The sequence below is a fragment of the Schistocerca americana genome, chromosome 2 (genome assembly GCF_021461395.2).
Source record: "Schistocerca americana isolate TAMUIC-IGC-003095 chromosome 2, iqSchAmer2.1, whole genome shotgun sequence".
In the NCBI taxonomy this organism is placed as follows: Eukaryota; Metazoa; Arthropoda; class Insecta; order Orthoptera; family Acrididae; genus Schistocerca; species Schistocerca americana.
In genome coordinates, this window is record NC_060120.1 from 655,922,012 (window position 1) to 655,937,137 (window position 15,126).

General features: G+C 41.5%; 1 protein-coding gene across 1 annotated transcript in view; it reads left to right on the plus strand.

Moving 5' to 3' along the window:
* Positions 1-15,126, plus strand: part of LOC124594290 (glutamate receptor ionotropic, kainate 2-like) — a 285,982-nt gene that overhangs the window by 77,238 nt on the left and 193,618 nt on the right. The window contains exon 4 of the mRNA XM_047132653.1: positions 13,351-13,538. Within this exon, the coding sequence (XP_046988609.1) occupies positions 13,351-13,538 (188 nt within the window). The remainder of the gene's footprint in view (positions 1-13,350; positions 13,539-15,126) is intronic.

Sequence of the window (15,126 nt, forward strand, 5' to 3'; positions counted from 1 at the left end):
ACCCCAGTTCGCTTGTCACACCCGTGAGACACTCTCCCCTATTTCGCGATAGTACAAAACCTGCTGCCCTTCTTTGGAATTTTTCTATGTCCTCTGTCAATCCTTTGTGGTAAGGATCCATGTTATTATTGTAGTCTTCAGTCCAAAGACTGGTTTGATGCCGTTCTCGATGCTACTGTATCCCTTGCGAGGCTCTTCATCTCCGAATAACTACTGCAACCTAAATCCTACAGAATCTGGTTACTATATTCATCTCTTGGTCTCCTCCTATGATTTTTATCCGCAACGTTTTCCTCCAATACTGAATTGGTGGTCTCTTGATGCCTCAAAAAGTTTCCTATCAACCGATCCGTTCTTTTGATCAAATTGTGCCGCAAATTTCTTGTCTCCCAAGTTCCATCCAGTTCCTCCTCGTTAGCTACGTGATCTATCCATCTAATCTTCAACAATATTGTGTAGCTCCACATTTGGAAAGCTTCTATTATCATTTTGTCTAGAAAATTTATCGTCCATGTTTCACGACCATACATGCCTGCACTTCCTATACAAATACCTCCAGAAAAGTCTTTTTAACACTTAAATCTATATTCTTTGTTAACAAATTTCTCTTCTTCATAAATGCTTTTTTTGCCGTTGCTAGTCTAGATTTTATGTCTTCCCTATTTCGGTCATCATCAGTTATTTTGCTACCCGAATAACAAAAACATAAAAAAAGAAAAAAGAAAAAACACTTATCTACTACTTTAAGGGTCTTGTTTCCTGATTTAATTCGACTACATTCGATTATATATGTTTCGCTTTTATTGATATTCAGCTAAATCCTCCTTTCAAGAAACTGTCCATTCGTTCAACAGCTCTTCGAAGTCCTTTGGTATTTCTGACAGAACTACAATGTCATCGGCAGACGTCGGAGTTTTTATTTCTATTCCCTGGGCTTTAATTCCCATCCCAATTCTTTATTTGGTTTTCTTTACTGTTTGTCCAATGTGCAGACTGAATAATACCGGGGATAGGCTACAAGCCTTTTTTCGACTTAGCCCATTCAAAGGTTGGTTGGTTGTTTGGGGAAGGAGACCAGACAGCGTGGTCATCGGTCTCATCCCATTCAAAGCTCTGTCAAATTCTTCTCGCAGTATCGTATCTCCCATTTGATCTTTATCTACGTCCACTTCCCTTTCAATTAAATTGACTTCGACTACATCTCCCTTGTGTAAGCCCTATACATACTCGTTTGCACTGCTTGTAAATCTATTTTTTTAATGTTTGTATTCCCTTTCGCTTGCTTCATTTGCTGTATTTTTATATTTTCTCCTTTCATCGAGTAAACGGAATATTGTGTTATCCAAGGATTTCTACTTGACCTTGTCCTTTTACTTATTTGATCCACTGCTGCCGTCACTTTTTCATCTCTTAAAGCTACCCATTCCTTTACCCTGTTTAGCCAACCGTTGTGTAGAGCCCCATTTGAAACTCTCAATAACCCCTGGTTCCATGTGAACCTCTTCAATTTCCTAGATTTTTGCAGTTTCTCCAGTTTTAATCTACATTTTATAAACAATAAATTGGGTCAGAATTCGTATCTCCGCCTTGAAACTTCTTAAAATTTAAAATCTGGTTTCTAAATCTTTGTATTACCATTATAGAACCAATCTGAAACCGTCCGGTACGTAACCTTCTTTTATGATTCTTAAACCAAGTGCTAGCGATGATTAAATTATACTCTGTGCAAAATTCTGTCAGGTGGCTCCCTCTTTCATTCCATTCCCGGAATCCATATTCACCTGCTAGTTTTCCTTCTCTTCCTTTTCTTACTGTCGATTTACAGTCTCCCATCACAATTAAATTTTCGTCTCATTCAACTATCTGAATAATTTCTTTCATTTCATCATACATTTCTTCAATCTCTTCATCACCTGAGGAGCTAGTTGGCATATAAACTTGTACTACTGTAGTAGGCATGGGTTTCGTGCCTATCTTCGTTACGATAATGCGTTCACTATGCTGTTCATAGTAAGTTCCCGAATTCCTATTTTTTTTATTCGTAATGAAAGCCACTTCTGCATTACCCACATTTGATTTTCCATTTATAACCCTGAATTTACCTGACCAGAATCCCTGTTCCTCTTGCCACCAAACTTCACTAATTCCCACTACATCTGACTTCGACCTATCCATTTCCCTTTTTAAGTTTTCTAATCTACCTGCCCAATAAATGGGAGTTGGAACGCCCTATCCCGACAATATTAAATTTAGTGACCTGGCTTCCCCGTATTTCAGGAACCACTGTAGCCATTGACATGAAACTTTTACAGAACATTAAACTGTATGTTATGAGTCTACTGAACTACAGTAATTTCATTTCAGCCACTGCTTTCGGAAATACAATTTTTAATTACACAGTTAAAATTTTCTGTACTTTTTTGTACGTTTTCCTAAGTAATTTTAACTATACATTACATTATGTTCTTCTTTTAGTTCAGTAGACTCAGGATATGTACATTATTACTCCCTGAAAATCTGAATACGCTACTCGAAGCGGTTTTTTGGATTTAGGGGAAAATGCAACAGAAAATGTAAATTTTCAGGAACGGCTTCTGTAACTCAATATATGCTTTTTTTTATTTTTAGTCACTCAGAAGCACCATGCACCATACTGCATATCATTCTCTTGACTTTTTCCAAGTTTGTTCTTCTTTTCTTCTTTCTGGACTCCTTAGTGGCGAACTGTGCTGCATACTCTGCTTTATCAATGCGAACCTTGTCCATCCGTTCAAGTTCTCTGAGGAAGTTTGCACCAGGATTAATTCCCATACGCTGTAGCACTTTCACCCTACCAATGTTGGCATCATTAAAATCAATAACAGCATGTCTGACCCCCACTTTAGTGTCTTCATTCCAACAACAATATTTTTTGGTAAGCGAGTCCATATAAGATTACTGTACGACTTATTCGGATTTTGAGTCAGACCATGCAGACACTTCTTCAGTAATTCAGGATTTGCAATGTCTCTGTAAATAGTTTTTGTGATATCCATGACTGGTGCTAGGATGGAATGTTTATGGCTGTATGAACTCTGAGTACTGGGCATTGCGGTAATTGCACCATGAATCAGGTACAGGAGGGCAAAGGTGGTGTACTGCTTTTTCACCAGTTGACAGTCTGTGGAAGAAGGTAGCCCATACTGCCTGCTTCATTTCCAACAAATCCTCAGTATTATTTCTAATGGGCACCCCATAATATTGCTGTAGTTCATTAATCATTTTGTCTGCCAGCCTGTGTCTTACGGCTTAGTAGCACTACTGGGAAAAATCATTGATGTATATCAGGCACAGTATCGGTCCTAATATGCTACCTTGCGGAACCCCTATATTAATGTATTTTGTTTCTGATAAGTGTTTTACTAAATGTTTGGACCTATTTGAAGTATGTGTTATCTCTACTCTTTGTACCCTATCTGTTAGGTATGATCGAAACCAGTCACTAGCTACTCCTCTTATTCCTAATGCTTCTAATTTATTTAATAGAGTCTTGTGGTCGACTGTATCAAACGCCTTAGATAGATCCAAAAATATGCCTGTGACACACTCATCTTTATCAAGAGCATCAAGTACAACTTTTGTTAATTCTACTATGGCTGACTCCATATTTTTGCCACTTCGGAAAACAAATTGTGATTCGCTTAAAAGATTGAATTTAATCAGGTAATTCATTAATCTGTCTTTCATAATTGCTTGTATTATTTTTGAGAATGCTGACAGCAGGGAAATGAGCCGGTAATTTTCTATGTCTTCTGCATTACCTTTCTTAAGCAAAGGTACAACTCTTGTCTGTTTGAACTGCTCTGGATATGTCCTTGATGTGAAAGATTCATTTGTTATATTTGTTAAGGGGCCTTGTATAATCCCTGTGCATTATTTCAGTACACACACTGGTACTTCATCTAAGCCTACTGACTTTTTATTTTGTAGTTTTTGAATTGTTTTACTGACTTCATTCTCTGTGGTTGGAAGTGACATCATTGTATTTAGTGCAACATTATTTACAGGTGTTATATTTGTTTTGGGGAATTTTTGCTGTAACTTCTCTGCAATACTTGAAAATACTGTAAGTTATACCATTTGATGGGTATCTCAAACATGAAAATTGCGTTGTGGCGTTTGACATAAACTTTGGGCATGTTAGTATGCTCTTCTCCCCTTAAAAAGTTGCTTGTTCAGCATTGTTTTCGTTGATACTTCATTTAGGGACTACGATGAAACGCCAGCTGCCTACTTAGCATGCTATGAGCGTTTTGTACAGTTACAGACCAATTTAGATGTAGAATTAGAAATGTGGCAATCAGTTACTAATAGTAATCAAAGCGACCTCGGTCCAGGGTTAAAAGCCCGCCTCCGCTTAAATTTTGATTAGTAATCAAGAATGGCCGCCGAAGACTTCGGGCGTAGGAAGTCACGCTCCCTCATTCTGCCAACGGCCTTGTCCAAGAGGGCGGAGGAGCGGACAGAGGTACAGAGCACTCTCTTGTCTTTTGGATGGGAAACTGCCCCTAAAGGCGAAAGAATCAGCAATGATGAACGGCAAGAGGTTGCAAGGCGTATATCCGCAGGACATGTGGCCTATAACTGAAGAAGTGTCATGACGATCTCTCCATTAGCAAAAGATTCCGAAATAGTCCCCTGTTCTGATCTCCGGTAGGGGACTGCCAAAGGGGAGATGACCATGAGAAAAAGATTGAATAACCAATGGGTGAATAACGTTCTACAAGTCGGGGCGTAGAAAGTCAGAAGCTTGAACGTGATAGGGAAGCTAGAAAATGTGAAATGGGAAATTCAAAGGTTCAGACTAGATACAGTAGGAGTAAGTGAAGTGAAATGGAAAGAAGATAAGGATTTATGGACAGATGAGTAAAGGGCAATATCAGCAGCAGTAGAAAATGGTATAACGGGAATAGGATTTGTAATGAATAGGAAAAAGGGACAGAGAGTGTGTTACCGTGAACAGTTCAGTGATAGCGCTGTTTTCATCATAACAGACAGCGAGCCAACATGAACAACTATAGTTCAGATATATATGCCGACGTCGCAAACTGAAGATGAAGAGATAGAGAAAGTATATGAGGATATTGAAAGGGTAATACAATACGTAAAGGGAGATGAAAATCTAATAGTCATGGGAGACTGGAATGCAGTTGCAGAGGAAGGAGCTGAACAAAAGGTTACAGAAGAATATGGGCTTGGGACGAGGAATGACAGAGGAGAAAGACTAATTGAGTTCTGTAATAAATTTCAGCTATTAATAGCCAATAGTCTGAAACTTCCTGGCAGTTTAAAACTATGTGCCGGGCCGAGACTCGAATTCGGGACCATTGCCTTTCGCGGGCAAGTGTTCTACCAACTGAGCTACCCAAGAACGGCTCACGCCCCGTCCTCACAGCTTTACTTCTGCCAGTACCTCGCCTCCTACCTTCCAAACTTTACAGAAGCTCTCCTGCGAACCTTGCAGAACTAGCACTCCTGAAAGAAAGGATATTGCGGAGACATGACTTAGCCACAGCCTAGGGGATGTTTCATATCAGCGCACACTCCGCTGCAGAGTGAAAATCTCATTCTGGACATGGCTTAGCCACAGCCTAGGGAATGTTTCATATCAGCGCACACTCCGCTGCAAAATGAAAATCTCATTCTGGAAACATCCCCTAGGCTGTGGCTAAGCCATGTCTCCGCAATATCCTTTCTTTCAGGAGTGCTAGTTCTGCAAGGTTCGCAGGAGAGCTTCTGTAAAGTTTGGAAGGTAGGAGGCGAGGTACTGGCAGAAGTAAAGCTGTGAGGACGAGGCGTGAGTCGTGCTTGGGTAGCTCAGTTGGTAGAACACTTGCACGCGAAAGGCAAAGGTCCCGAGTTCGAGTCTCGGTCCGGCACACAGTTTTAATCTGCCAGGAAGTTTCATATCAGCGCACACTCCGCTGCAGAGTGAAACTCTCATTCAGCCAATAGTCTGTTCTAGAATCACCAGGAGCAGGTACACTTGTAAAAGGCCGGGTGATACGGGGAGATTTCAGTTAGATTGCATCATGATCAGGCAGAAATTCCGAAATCAGATAGTGGATTGTAAGGCGTACCCAGGAGCAGATATAGATTCCGATCACAATGCAGTAGTGATGAAGAGTAGGCTGAAGTTTAAGAAATTAGTCAGGAAAAATAAATACGCAAAGAAGTGGATACGGAAGTACTAAGGAATGATGAGATATGCTTGAAGTTCTCTGAGGCTGTAGATACTGCACAAAAATTTGCTCAGTAGGCAGAACAATTGAAGGGAAACGGACATCTCAAAAATAGGCGATCACGGAAGTTGGAAATAAAATATAGGTACATAGAAAGTAACTATGGGTAACAGAAGAAATACTTCAATTGATCGATGAACGAAGGAAGTACAAAAATGTTGATGTAAAATCAGGAATACAGAATACAACTCACTGAGGAATGAAATATATAGGAAGTGCAGGGAAGCTAAGACGAAATGGCCGCATGGAAAATGTGAGGAAATCTAAAAAGAAATGATTGTCGGAAGGACTTACTCGGCTTAAAGGAAAGTCAAAATAACTGAAATGAAAAGCAAGGGTGGGAACATGAAGAGTGCAACGGGAATTTCACTGTTGAATGCAGAGGAGAGAGCGGATAGGTGGAAAGAGAAGACTGAAGGCCTCTACGAGGGGAATAAGTTGTGTGATGTGATAGAATAAGTAACAGGAGTCGATTTAGAAGAGATAGGAGATACAGTATTAGAATCTGAATTTAAAAGAGCTTTGAAGGACTTAAGATCAAATAAGGCAGAAGGGATGGATAACATTCCATCAGAATTGCTAAAATCGTCGTGGGAAGTGGCAACTAAACGACTATTCACGTTGGTGTATAGAATGTATGAGTCTGGCGACATACCATCTGATTTTCGGAAAAATATCATCCACATAATTCAAATGGTTCAAATGGCTCTGAGCACTATGGGACTCAACTGCTGAGGTCATTAGTCCCCTAGAACTCAGAACTAGTTAAACCTAACTAACCTAAGGACATCACACACATCCATGCCCGAGGCAGGATTCGAACCTGCGACCGTAGCGGTCTCGCGGTTCCAGACTGCAGCGCCAGAACCGCGCGGCCACTTCGGCCGGCTCATCCACATAATTCCGAAGACTGCTAGAGCTGAAAAGAGCGAGAATTATCGCACAATCAGCTTATCAGCTCATGCGTCTAAGTTGCTGACAAGAATAATATACAGAGGAATAGAAAATAAAACTGAAGATACGTTACATGCCAATGTGTTTGGCTTTAGGAAAAATAGAGGCACGAGAGAGACAATTCTGAAGTTGCAGTTGATAACGGAAGAAAGACTAAAGAAAAATTAAGACACATTAATAAGGTTTATCGACCTGGAAAAAGCGTTCGACAATGTAAAATGGTGCAACATGTTCGAAATTCTGAGAAAAGTAGGGTTAAGCTATAGGGAGAGCCAAGAGGGAATAATAAGAATGGACGACCAGGGACAAAGTACTCAGATGAAAGAGGGTGTAAGATAGTGATGTAGTCTTTTGCCCCTACTTTTCAATACGTACATTGAAGAAGCAATGATGAAAATAAGAGGAAGATTCAGTAGTGGAATTAAAATTCAAGATGAAAGGATATCAATGATTCAATTCGCTGATGACATTTCTATCCTGACTGACAGTGAAGAAGAATTAAATGATCAGCTGAACGGAATAAACAGGCTAATGAGTACAGAATAAGAACTGAGAGTAAATCGAAGAAATACAAAAGTAATGAGAAGGAGCAGAAATGAGAACAGCGAGGAACTTAACATCAGGATTGGTGGCCAGGAAGAATTCTACTACCTGGGCAGCAAAGTAAACAATGGCGGAATGAGCAAGAAGGACATCAAAAGCCGACTAGCAATGGCAAAAAGGGCATTCCTGGCCAAGAGAAGTCTACTAGTATCAAATATACTCCTTAATTTGAGGAAAAAATTTCTGAGAATGTAGGTTTGGAGCACAGTGAAACACTGTGGGAAAACTGGAGCAGAAGGGAATCAAAGCATTTGAGATGTGGTGCTACAGACGAATGTTGAAAAACAGATGGACTGATGAGGCAAGGAATGAAGATGTTCTGCGCGGAATCGGAAAGGAATATATGGAAAACACTAATAAGGAGAAGGAACAGAATGATATCTGTTAAGTCGTGAGGGAATGACTTCCATGGTACTAGAGGGAGCTGTAGAGGGTAAACACAGTAGAGGAACACAGAGATTGGAATACACCCAGCAAATAATTGAGGACGTAGGTTGCAAGTGCTAGTCTGAGATGAAATAACTGCATTCTTCCAGTGCTGACACTAATTCAAACTTGTTTTTGTAAGGTAACACTGCTTGCTAGTATTTTAACGAGCATGTGTTTTGTGCAGTTACAGGCTTGGTCACGTGTGTTTTTTAACGTAGCCTCATTTACGCCTAAAATGAAACGACGACGACCTATTCGGCATTTATTATTATTATTATTATTTCCACCCATATGTATTTTATGACAATTCAGGCGTGGAGAAGGCACCCTGGCATTTAAGTTCATGGTTTCAGTAAAGTTTTAGGCTTGAATTTGGATATTTTACGCGTGGGTATAACACTGACGTAAATGTTGTGTTGCTGATGAAGTTTATGTATTTTTGCAGGCATGAATTAACGTTGGGACACTTGGCGGACATCATGTGGTACGTGAAACAATTTAGATGTGGAAACATTTAGTTGAGTTACACAAAGTATAGTACAGTGATTGAATTGTATAAGTTCACGAGTGCTATTTAACCTTTAAATTCATGTAAACATTGTATGTGTGTGTGTGTGTGTGTGTGTGTGTGTGTGTGTGTGTGTGTGTGTGTGTGACTAAGTGTTTTTGGTAATGACGAAGCTGATGTGTTTTAGATGTAGAAATACTAGAACTTCCACCTTATACGTAACGTTTTGATAATGCTTTTGAACATGGCACAATAGATTCATATCGTTTGGAGACGTTTGTAGATGGTGAACATTGTGGGAAGTATATTATGATTGACCTCTTCGTTTCAATGGCTGTTACCGTTCCAAAAGAAATGATGTATTGAAAATGACGTCATAGATAAGAGGACGTGGATTGTCACTGATGATGGTATTATAAACAAAGTGGTAATGCAGGTGGTTGTGGCAGTGGCGACAGGCGGAGGCCGCCTGAACTGCAGATCTTAACAAAGCTTTCCAAAGAGTTTCTGATCAGTTAGGAAAAGTTCACAATCAATGTGTATTATTCATTTTTACACATGGCAGTGAAACAAGGACAGTTAAAGCGAAAACCCTTAAATACCGAAGGTTGCTCAGCTAGCAGTATGTGACAACCCTGTATGGACAGAATTGTGAAGCAATAAAGAAAAAAAATCTAAGTGCTATATTTGAGTTACTTTAGGGCCACAATAAAAATATATTAATAAAAATGCATTAAGTTATTTTTATATATTATATTTTCAGCGTTACATATTTGTTACTTTAGGCACTTAAGGATTAACTTTTTGCTTGCAAATAATTCAAAAAAATGGTTCAAATGGCTCTGAGCACTATGGGACTTAACATCTATGGTCATCAGTCCCCTAGAACTTAGAACTACTTAAACCTAACTAACCTAAGGACAGCACACAACACCCAGCCATCACGAGGCAGAGAAAATCCCTGACCCCGCCGGGAATCGAACCCGGGAACCCGGGCGTGGGAAGCGAGAACGCTACCGCACGACCACGAGATGCGGGCTGCAAATAATTACATATATACTAACGTGACATTAAAATATTTAAGGATTTGAACCTTTTGACCTTCACAGTTTTTGTTCTTTGAGGAAATCCAGAAAACAGTTCCTTTTCTTATCGATTCAGAAAATAAAATTACGCTTCTGGCAGATAACTGATGGACCTCCCTTGCAGTTCGACATCTTGCATCCACCTCCCTTGTCAAACACAACTGGCCAGCGTCCAACATTGTCTTCACGACCAACGTTTCAGGGAATCGACTTCGATACATGCCCTATTTTCATCATCTTTGCGTATTCAGCATCTGCACAACATTTTCCCTCTTTCTCTCACTTACATATTTGTTCATTTTGCACTTGGCATCAGCTGTTTCAGAGCCACAGCCCCCCCTATGCTGTAGCCATCCAGTTACTACAATAATATCAAGGAAATGAAAAAATAACCAATGGGAGCACTTTCTTGAACTGACTCAGAAGGAGCTCCTCGTCCCATAAACTCGTTGCAGAGAAGAATAATTGAAACACAGTCAACTGCAAGCCTTTCTTTGGTCTTCTTATCCAGTCGGTTCACCTTACTTAGTGGTACCACTAGAGGAGGCGATAATGAAACATTCATCAGTCAGTCTCTCCACCAACCTAACGAGCGACAACACACCTATTCTTTCCCTGATATACTGCAGGATCTAAAAATAGAACAGCTTGCTTGTGAGTGCCTAAATTGACAAATTTATAACTTTTAAAAATAGGCTAACAAATTCGAGGAATAATGTCTATAAAACTGTTTTTTTTATTCGAATATACGTCAAAATTACCTCAATCGCCTAGCATTTATTTACAATTGATAACTTGTGTTTTTGAAGGTAAGTAATAACAAATGTCAACAGCTGAAATACAGGCGTTCATGCTAGTCGGGACTCTATAAATTCAACTAGTCAACTAGTAGAGAATTTCTTCATCTCTGAGTACAGTGGAACTTCGTGTCTTTTAGTCTGAAGCGATACGAATATGCTGCGCACGGTGTCCGAGAGAAAATGCTTTACACTATCCAGATATAGAAACGCACCGTAAGCGTTATAAATTACAGAATTACTAGGAGTGGTATGAAAACTATCAGACGGGACAGGTGTCAGATTGGACAGGAAGACAATTATCTCTGCAATGAAAGAGAAATTGAGGTTGGGGGCATGTGGTGGTGGAGTGGACGGTAGACAGGCAAAGAAGTTTCTTTTATTGATTTCTATAGATAAGAAAGTGTCACGAAGTCGTATCTGAAAGTATCTGTATGGAGAGTAGCCATATATGGAAGTGAAACATGGACGATAAATAGTTTGAACAAGAAGAAAATAGCTTTCGAAATTGGTGCTACAGAAGAATGCTGAAGATTAAATGGGTAGATCACATAACTAATGAGGAGATATTGAATAGAATTGGGGAGAAGAGGGGTTTATGGCATAACTTGACTAGAAGAAGGGAACGGTTCGTAAGACATTTTCTGAGGCATCAAGGTGATCAATTTAGTATTGGAGGGAAGCGTGGAGCCGGCCGCGGTGGCCGAGCTATTCTAGGCGCTTCAGTCCGGCAGTCCGGTACCGCGCGACTGCTACAGTCGGAGGTTCGAATCCTGCCTTGGGCATGGATGTGTGTGATGTCCTTAAGTTAGTTAGGTTTAAGTAGTTCTAAGTTCTAGGGGACTGATGACCTCAGCTGTTAAGTCCCGTAGTACTCAGAGCCATTTGAACCATTTGGAATCGTGGAGGATAAAAATCGTAGAGGGAGACCAAGAGATGAATACACTAAGCAGATTCAGAAGGATCTAGGTTGCAGTAGGTACTGGGAGATGAAGAAGCTTGCACAGAATAGAATAGCCTAGAGACCTGCATCAAACCTGTCTCAGGACTGAAGACCACAACAACAACAGATAAGAAAAGACCGAGAGAACGCGCAAGTGGAATGCATGTTTGTACAACGTTAGAAAATGTGTTGTTGCAACATGGATGCGTATATATGAAGGCTGTAATCTGTGGAAATGTCTCTAGGAGGTCAGTACCCACGACGCATGATGATCTTGAGGATGACGATTACATGTAAGAGACTATACGTTATTTACGAACATTTTTCGAACCACTGGTCTCAGAAAACATAGAAACGCGATGTCTTAAAAGGCTTTAGAAATAACTGAAAAGCTTAATTTACTCACCAGGTAGAACACAGAACTAAAATACGCCTATAAACGTCTCGTTTAGGGCAGAGGATACAAGTACACTACTGGCCATTAAACTTGCTGCACCAAGAAGAAATGCAGATGATAAACACGATACCATAGTTCATCAAGAGCAGTGACTAGCGTATTGTGACGAGCCAGTTGCAAGGCCACCATTGACTAGACGTTTTCAGTTGGTGAGAGACCTGGAGCATGTGCTGGCCAGGGCGGCAGTCGAACATTTTCTGTATCCAGAAAGGCCCGTACAGCGCCTGCAACATGCAGTCGTGCATTATCCTGCTGAAATGTAGGGTTCCGCAGGGATCGAATGAAGGGTAGAGCCACGGGTCGTAACACATCTGAAATGTAACGTCCACTGTTCAAAGTGCCGTCAATGCGAACAAGAGGTGACCGAGACGTGTAACCAGTGGCACCCCATAACATCACGCCAGGTGATACGCCAGTATGATGATGAGGAATACACGCTTCCAATGTGCGTTCACCGCGATATCGCCAAACACGGATGCGACCATCATGATGCTGTAAACGGAACCTGGATTCATCCGAAAAAATGACGTTTTGCCATTCGTGGACACAGGTTCGTCGTTGATTACACCATCGCAGGCGCTACTGTGTGTGATGCAGCGTCAAGGGTAACCGCAGCCATGGTCTCCGAGCTGATAGTCCATGCTGCTGTAAACGTCGTCGAACTGTTCGTGCAGATGGTTGTTGTCTTGCAAACGTCCCCATCTGTTGACTCAGGGATCGAGACGTGGTTGCGCGATCCGTTACAGCCATGTGGATAAGATGCTTGTCATCTCGACTGCTAGTGATACCAGGCCGTTGGGATCCAGCACGGCGTTCCTTATTACCCTCCTGAACCCTCCGATTCCATATTGTGCTCACAGTCATTGGATCTCGACCAACGCGAGCACCAACGTCGCGATACGATAAACCGCAATCGCGATATACTACAATCCGACCTTTATCAAAGTCGGAAACGTGATGGTACGCATTTCTCCTCCTTACACGAGGCATCACAACAACGTTTCACCAGGCAACGCCGGTCAACTGCTGTTTGTGTATGAGAAATCGGTTGGAAACTTTCCTCGTGTCAGCACGTTGTAGGTGTCGCTACGGCTCCAACCTTGTGTGAAAGCTCTGAAAAGCTAATCATTTGCATATGACAGCATCTTCTTCCTGTCGGTTAAATTTCGCGTCTGTAGGACGTCATCTTCGCGGTGTATCAATTTTAATGGGCAGTAGTGTATTATTTATCTTTGAAATGCTCGAAGTGAACTTCATTGTTAGAGGATGAAGAAGGTGAAGTCCTGTCGGCAGTGTGCAGGCTGATGGAGCAGGGCGTGGCGGGTATCATCGGCCCCTCGCAGAGCGCCTCCACAGACATCGTGCGCTCCATCTGCGACCGGCTGCACGTCCCCCAGTTGGTGCTCAACTGGGACCCCAGTCCGCCGACCGCAGCCTCCTACCAGCTCAACCTGCACCCTGAGTCTCATCTGCTGTCACAGGTGAGCCACCAGTACTCATGTGAACAGGTATTCATTCAAGTCACTCAGTAAGAAAAATGATGTACAGTTATCGGTATCAAACAATCTATGTAAAAAATATACCTTGTTAGACAATGTAGAGTTTGGCAGGCACGAAGACAAGCAGCAGAAATTCTCGCCATGTGCAGGCGGTAAGCCCAGAATGGCTTGACATAACGGGCAACTAAACGGGGCGTAAAATATCGTCGATGTACTGCTGCGCTCTAAGGGTGTAGGGGATGACAACTAAAGTGGTCCTGCTGTGAAAAGAAGTGACACCCCAGACCATCATTGGTGGTTGTTGGGTGTATGACGGACGAAAGTCAGGTTAGTATTCCACCCCTGTCAGCAGCGACTCGAGTGGAATTGTCTGTAATGATGAGTCAGTGACTCTTCGAAATGAGGCTCCATGACCAGCGAAGACGTGTCTGGAGTCGCACCAGACAGCAGTGATAACACTGGGATACCAGCCTGACTGTAGCCCGCCATGCGGCCCAACAACCTGGGGTGAGATGGTCTGTGGTCCACTTCTTCTTATAGCAGGACCTTTTTGGTTGTCATCCCCTACACCCTTGCGGCGCAGCGGTACGTCGATGATATTCTAATCCGTTTCATTGCGTTTTTGTGAAGCCCTCCTGCGCTTACATTTCAGTAACATAATACCTGTCTTCATACGGCGAGAGTTTCTGCTGCTTGTCTTAGTGTTTGCCAAACCCTGCGTAGGTCAGAAAAGTTTCGGGATGTCTCATCAGTTGAGAACGTTCGGAACGTTATTGGCTGGGCCCTTTAACCATCTCAAGATTTTTACAATCTAACGCGCCAATTGGACAGAATGTGGCACAGTATACCTCAGGAGGACAGCCAGCAACTCTCTGAACTAATTACAAACTGAATAACTGCTTGCATAAGGGTCAGCGCATTACTGACTTGCTCAGTTTGTTAAGCTCTTTATCTTGAATAGATTACCTGTTTTTCTGTGATTGTAATAATTCGTTTCTATGTACATGTACTTTATATCTACCTATTTCTTTTCCATTCGGACAATTCCTTTGTGGTGCGTCGTTTCCATTTTAGAATGTAGCACTAAGTTTGCTCCAGCAGCCGCTCGCCAACATCTTATTTATTCGTTTATTCATGCAAATATTTCCTGATATCTACATCTACATGGATACTCTGCAAATCACATTTAAGTGCCTGGCAGAGGGTTCATCGAACCACCTTGACAGTTCTCTATTATACGAATCTCGTATAGCGCGCGGAAAGAATGAACACCTATATCTTTCCGTAAGAGCTCTGATTTCCCTTATTTTATCTTAGTGATCGTTCCTCCCTACGTAAGTCGGTGTCAACAAAATATTTTCGCATTCGGAGGAGAAAGTTGGTGATTGGAATTTTGTGAGAAGATTCTGTCGCAACGAAAAACGCCCTTCTTTTAATGATGTCCATCCCAAATCCTGTATTATTTCTGTGATACTCTCTCCCATATTTCACGATAATACAAAACGTGCTGCCTTTCTTTGAACTTTTTCGATGTATTCAGTCAGTCCTATCTGGTAAAGATCCCACACCG